General features: G+C 40.2%; 1 protein-coding gene across 12 annotated transcripts in view; it reads left to right on the plus strand.

Annotated features, from left to right (window-relative positions):
* Positions 1-6,862, plus strand: part of nav2a (neuron navigator 2a) — a 1,099,168-nt gene that overhangs the window by 1,053,146 nt on the left and 39,160 nt on the right. For 8 of the 12 annotated variants that reach the window (XM_043705381.1, XM_043705372.1, XM_043705374.1 and 5 more), the window contains 3 exons: positions 982-1,130; positions 3,164-3,172; positions 5,787-5,965. In XM_043705381.1, coding sequence (XP_043561316.1) covers positions 982-1,130; positions 3,164-3,172; positions 5,787-5,965 — 337 coding nt within the window. The remainder of the gene's footprint in view (positions 1-981; positions 1,131-3,163; positions 3,173-5,786; positions 5,966-6,862) is intronic. The other 4 variants (XM_043705373.1, XM_043705384.1, XM_043705383.1 and 1 more) reach the window with 1 other exon arrangement.

The raw sequence follows: 6,862 nt of genomic DNA on the forward strand, positions 1-6,862 counted from the left end.
AACATAACATAGAACATAGAAGAATACAGCGCAGTACAGGCCCTTCGGCCCTCGATGTTGCGCCGATCCAAGCCCACCTAACCTACACTAGCCCACTATCCTCCATATGCCTATCCAATGCCCGCTTAAATGCCCATAATGAGGGAAAACTTACTAACTGTACCTCTTATGGTCACATCCAAATCATTTGTGTAAATGACAAAAATTAGAGGACCCAGCACCAATCCTTGTGGCACTCCACTGGTCACAGGCCTCCAGTCTGAAAAACCAACCCTCCACCACCACCCTGTCTTCTACCTTTGAACCAGTTCTGTATCCAAATGGCTAGTTCTCCCTGTATTCCATGAGATCTAACCTTGCTAATCAGTCTCCCATGGGGAACCTTGTCAATCGCCTTACTGAAGTCCATATAGATCACATCTACTGCTCTGCCCTCATCTATCCTCTTTGTTACTTCCTCAAAAAACTCAACCAAGTTTGTGAGATATGATTTCCCACACACAAAGCTATGTTACTATCCCTCATCAGTCCTTGCCTTTCCAAATACATGTACATCTTGTCCCTCAGAATTCCCTCCAACAACTTACCCACCACCGACGTCAGGCTCACTGGTCTATAGTTCCCTGCCTTGTCCTTACCACCCTTCTTAAACAGTGGTGGCATTGTGGTAATGTTACCTGGCCCAGTAGTGAGAGACCCAGGCGAATGCTCTGGGAATATGGGTTTGAATCTCACCACAGCAGACAGTGCTTTTTGAACTCGGTTAGTAAGTCTGGAATAAAAAACTCATCCATGGTAACCACGAAACTGTTGCCAAATGTTGTAACGCCCATATGGTTCCCTGATGTCCTTCAAGGAAGGAAATCTGCTGTCCTTGGCTGGGCTAGCCTACATGTGAGTCCACCAATATGGCTGACACTTAACGACCCTCTCGGTGATTTAGACAGTGTGAGTTCTGATGCCTCTGCAATTTCCTCGCAGCAGGAAATGGTACATCCCAGTCAACAGATCTGAGGATTCGGAGGCAGCACTCATCAGACAGTGTGTCCAGTGTGAACAGTGCCACCAGCCATTCCAGCGTGGGCAGTAGTGCAGAGGTCGATTCCAAGAAAAAGAAGAAGAAGAACTGGGTAAGTCCATGGCTTTAAAGTTTGAGGGTGTTTTTCAAATTAAGCTTCGGTCCATAGTGCCCTTCACAAATCCACAGATGATCTGGGCCATGTTTACAACTCAAGGGAGTTTTATTTTAGTGGACTTGATACAGGTATGAACATAATGTAACACAAGGAGATTGTTATAAATTGTTAAGTAGTGTCATGTTTAGCTACAAATGCAAAGTGTGTTGCTTTCTGACAATATGGTGATTATATATTTCACCCAAATATTTTTGCAAAAGGCTTTTCTTTGGTGAAGCAAGGTTTGATTTCTTTCTCACATTGGTGCCTATAAGATTTCCTGATTGACAGTTTCTCCAAATTAGGATTAATCTACAGAGGCAAACAAAAATGATTAGTGAGAGAAGGCAAAATAGATAAAATCAAGTTAATTGAATAATTATTATAATGTATTACAACTGAGCATGTTTGGTCTTGGATAACCTGTAGTGAATACAAAATGCTAAACACAGATCTGGTGAGAATAAGGTATCACAGACTAATTCAGTGAATTCTATCTGCACTATTACAGGTAAACTGCATGCGTTAAACATTGGACTCTGTGACTTAAGTTGCAGTATCTCAGCACCATGGTTATTCTGTTATTTTAATGGTTACCTCAGTATTTATGTTTACTTTCTTCCTTGCACATATAACCAGGTACCTCCATGTGTAGATACAGATGTAAATTATCTCCATGGCCGTGTAATAGGTTTTGCACTTTAGTCTTATTGGAGTTCTGAGGCTTCTGCCCACCCCTCAATCTGAAAGGTTCTATTATCATGAAACAATGCAGCTCTGATTTTATTGTTGTGGGGCTATGTTTCTGCTCACCATGTTGTCACAAAACATCCCAGTTGTCTACATGGTCCCATCCATTCACTTTGAGACAAGACCAATAGCCTGTGGAGCTGCAGGTGCAGGATCTATGACTCTCTGACTCTTTCTGGTTCCTTCAAGGATCTTTGAACATGAAAATGTCAGTCACAGAATTTGGGTTATTTGGCCTCTTTAAGAAGTTGAATTTGAATTGCCAATTTATAAAATTGTTTAGTAAGATGACATTGTAAGAAGGCATTCCAGGTATCTGTCAAGGACCTGTTAGATGGTGTGTGGATCTATAGGTATGAGTAATCAATCTGTTCATGTGTTTGTTGACCCCACTATAACTTCATTGTGCAGAAAGTTGCGCATTCATTATGCTGGCTATGTTTGCTGCTTGGTTTGTGTCCAAATTCTTGTGAAATCTTAGAGTGATATTCTTAATGGTGAGCATTTTGGGTCATTAATAGTTCAGAAAGGGTTACCTACATGTAATAATTTAATGTTTTGATATTCATTTTATGATTTATTTTGTCTGATAGCAAACTTCATCTTGTTGCATGTTGTTTAGTTAAGACCCATTCTGTCCGTTATATGATTGTTTATGTAGATATAATAAATACCACTAAAATTTCAATAGGAAATAATGTTATTGTGATGTGTGCATTTTAAGAACTATTCTAACCTTCTCCTGTTAGTGTAGCTCTGATCACTTAAAATATACAGCTCGTAATTGAATCCCAACAGGAAATGATGTATTCATTTCCTTTCTGGTCATAATTGGTTTGCCAGTTCTACATTGCTGCAAATAAATTCCAGAAAGGATCCCAAGTTTTCACAGTACTGTGGAAACTAGATCTTTATTTGTCCAAAAGCAAAATTGAGCAGATGCTGGAGTTCTGAAGTAAAAGCAGAAAGTGATAGAGATGCTCAGCAGATCAGGCAGTATCTGTGAAGCAAGAAACAGAATTAAGGTTTCATTAACTCTTGATTTTCTCTATACAGATGCTGCTTAACCTGCTGAGGTATTTCTGCTTTTATTTTGTCGAGTTGGCTTGCTCGCAGCCACTCTCACCATTGGCATTTTGTAGAATTTATTTATCAAATAGATTTTTTACTTTGTTCAAAATTAAAATTAGCTTGTTGTCTTCTCTTCTTTTTCCCTGTGCTTGCACACTTCATGGCAGGTTTATGAGGTAAGTATAACCTTGTACTTGCAGATCACCTTAAATCTAGCATGACATAATAAACCCTTGGTCAGCACAGAAATCAGGAAACAGTTAAATGGAGAGGTTCTTACCAACTTCCCTCTGTGTGTGCTTGATGGTGTGTCCCCTTCTGTACTGCAGTGGCAATATTACTACTTAGCATGCCTTAATTTTCACATCATAATTTCAGATAAGTAATTCACACGGTATTTCATAAGTGTTAAGTCATTCCTCAAGGATGCTGTTGCACACTGTGTGGATGTGGAACATTTTTAACATGAGCTGCTTTGAAGTATTACAGTAGAACCCAAGAAGTCTTTTTCTTTAATGTGGGATATGTCGGGTTCCCCTTCCTTGGCTGTTGAGAGAGATACATAATTAGACCAGGTCCCCTTGGTGAAGAGGTGCAAACGAATGAAAGGGAGGAAATAACTCTACACGCTGTAGCATTGAGCATAAGAAGATATGTATGTCTGCAGGTTGTCTTGTGATTTTTTTTCTGAGTGGTTTGATGTAACGAAGTCAAAGAAACCCGAAATAATGGTGAGAAAGGGAATGAAGTTGAGTGTAATCTTCAGCTTATTAATTTATAGAAAGATTTTGAGACAGTTTGATCGTATAATATAAACAAATGGTTTTTGATGATACCTCTTTGAATCCTTTTTATGATATTTAAACCTTAATGTAATCAATTTGGTTTCTTTCTATTCATTCAGAGGAGGTGGACTGTTCCAGCATTTATTACTTCTCCCAAGTTGCTATTGTGAAGTTGTAAATGAGCTGCCTTCTTGAACTGTTAATTAATTCATAATGTCATGTTATAACATTTCATCCTCTAATAAAGACAACAAAGTTAGATGAATGCTGATATATTTCGGGCAGGAGGTCAGTTTTATCCCTTGGATAGGAGGGGTGGGGATGGGTTTGGCTGGTGATAAGAACATCTTGGAGTGTGGGGTGGGTGATGTGTCCACAATAGGTTTCTGAGGCCAGAAAGAGCATTCACGTTGATACATTGGAATGAGTTTTCTGCCTGATAAGGTCCATGAGGAAGCCCCAGGGAAGCATGGCTGGTCATGTATGGCCCAAGGCGTTAGACCACAATTGCCCAGTTGCCATCCATTGGACAAGCAACATAGAATTGGCATTTTCAGTCTGATTAATGTCACTAATGAGACGTATTACAGCAGTGTTTGGATACTTTTAACTCTTTGCTGACTTTCATCCTTACGTAAGCACAACAGTGTTCTTTGTTGCTGTGAAGCCATGTTTCGGTGGGTGAGACTGGCAGAATTCACCAGACGCTAAACTATAAAACTGGAATTTCTGAATCCCAGTGTCAACTGAACACTTGTATGTTTCTGCGAGTAGATGTTTGAAAGTTTGTGTCTGGGTGACAAAAGAATTTGAATTGGGGTGCGAAGATCCATGTCTACCTTGCAAAGTGTAACTACTGGCTACGCAGTGGGTAGACAGCACCACTTTCGATGCATCTTTAGAGATGTCTTCAGTATTGACCTTAATTTCAATTCTGGCTTTTACGAGTGAATTTTCTCTGAATCATACATAAATCCAGGCATTATTGATGTCGCAAATCATTTCAGTGTTGCGTTTTCAATGCTTCTTGTTTGTTTGGAGTGTGCTGTGATGTGCTTCTCATTATGATGTGTTTTCATTTGGTTGCCTGTCTAATATTCTAACCCAGTGGGAACTTTCAGAGGGATTTAACCTACTCACCTTGGGGGGAAAAAATGTTGAAATGTACTTTACCCATGTTATGATCAGAATTGTCAGACAAAGCAGTTGCATTAAGTGAAAAATGCTTCAAAACGAGTCGTTAAGGTTGAAGTGTAGTCCACCTTAATAACACAGCAAGCTGCTGGTAGCCAATGTGAGATTCAATCTTAATTCTTTTCTCCCAGATTATGGATGACAGTCGAAGATGAACTACTAAGGGCAAATTTTTCTTGTGATATTCTGGTTTATAAAGTTGTGGTTTTAAGCAATACCTTAATATGAGGTTAGACTCAAGGCAATCATGTTGCGAGTATAATTTCATTATTTGAGAAACATTTAGAGAGGTACACGGATGTGATAGAAATGGAGGGATATGGACCAAAGGCTGGCAAATGGGACTAATGGACGGCATGGGTAAGTTGGGCCGAAGGGCCTGTTTCCATGCTGTAGACCTCAATGACTCTATGGCTCTACGTTGAAGACATTGTCACTTTTTATGTCGTGTGCTAAATCAGGTATTAGTTCCTGGCGAATCTCCCTATAGCTCCGTCATGTTAACAGCAGATTGGTGGCAAGCCTGAGAATGGTCTTTGTCACGGTTCATCCACGACTTCCACTGATGAGGAAGCAGGAGATTAACACCTGTTCTCCTTTTTGTCATGCTTTCTGTAAGTGGTTGATGCAAGAAAGGGAGAAGTATCTTTCTTCATGCCAGAGAGCCACCTGTAAGCTCATTACAGTGTGACCTACGCACGATTTTAATATATTCTGCAAAATGTGTGGAACATATGTATGAGGGTTTTCACAAATGCATTTCCCTCTAAATGCACACTTTACATCCTGTATAAATATTTGTCTTGTTTAGTTAAGAAGTTCCTTCAAGCAAGCATTCGGCAAAAAGAAGTCTCCTAAATCGGCCTCATCTCATTCAGATATTGAAGAAATGAATACACCTGATTCTTCCTTACCTTCATCCCCCAAGTTTGCTCATAATGGATCTACTCCCACAACCCCACTGATGAGAACATCGCACTCTAACTCACTGTACGTATAATTTTACCTACTATGGATAGGCAAACACTCAGATGTCTTGCTGTTTTGGGTGTTATAGACCAGGCCAGACCCCCTCAAAACATTTCAAGAAGGTAGCACAGACCATAACTTTGCTAGCTGTTTAAAGCAGGTGTAATGTGGATATTCCAGGAGGGATTCAGCTGGTCAAACCACTGAGTTTTAAACAAAACAGAATTTATTTACAAGATTACTGAATGAAACACAAACAAACGAGAACAGAATGCAGAATAACTTAACCTCTCCAAAAACCCAACAGATTATCCCAACTTAATGATGCTGTTCCAATATTTGCAACAATCCCCATCAGCACCCCCGGCACAAAAGGTAAAATCTAACACAGGGTCTTACAGGAGAGAAGCCAGAGGGAGAGAGAGAAAGAGAGGAAGATAAGCCTGGACCTGCTTCTCTTTTCAACACGACTGTGCTAAAACCAAACCAAACCAGAGAAAAGCTGAGCTGGGAGAACTGGCCACTCCCCTCTCATTGTACAAGTGTTTTTTTCGAAAACCTTGAAAGGCTTTTTGCTATAATCAAACTGGCCCTAAAACTTTTCAACTTCGACTTTTCGGTATCTGTGTCTTTTGCAATAGAGAATAGACAATAGACAATAGGTGCAGGAGTAGGCCATTCTGCCCTTCGAGCCTGCACCACCATTCAATATGATCATGGCTGATCATCCTTAATCAGTATCCTGTTCCTGCCTTATCTCCATAACTTTTGATTCCACAATCCTTGAGAGCTCTATCCAACTCTTTCTTAAATGAATCCAGAGACTGGGCCTCCACTGCCCTCTGGGGCAGTGCATTCCACACAGCCACCACTCTCTGGGTGAAGAAGTTTCTCCTCATCTCTGTCCTAAATGGCCTA

Source organism: Chiloscyllium plagiosum, chromosome 16 (assembly GCF_004010195.1).
Source record: "Chiloscyllium plagiosum isolate BGI_BamShark_2017 chromosome 16, ASM401019v2, whole genome shotgun sequence".
Lineage (NCBI taxonomy): Eukaryota > Metazoa > Chordata > Chondrichthyes > Orectolobiformes > Hemiscylliidae > Chiloscyllium > Chiloscyllium plagiosum.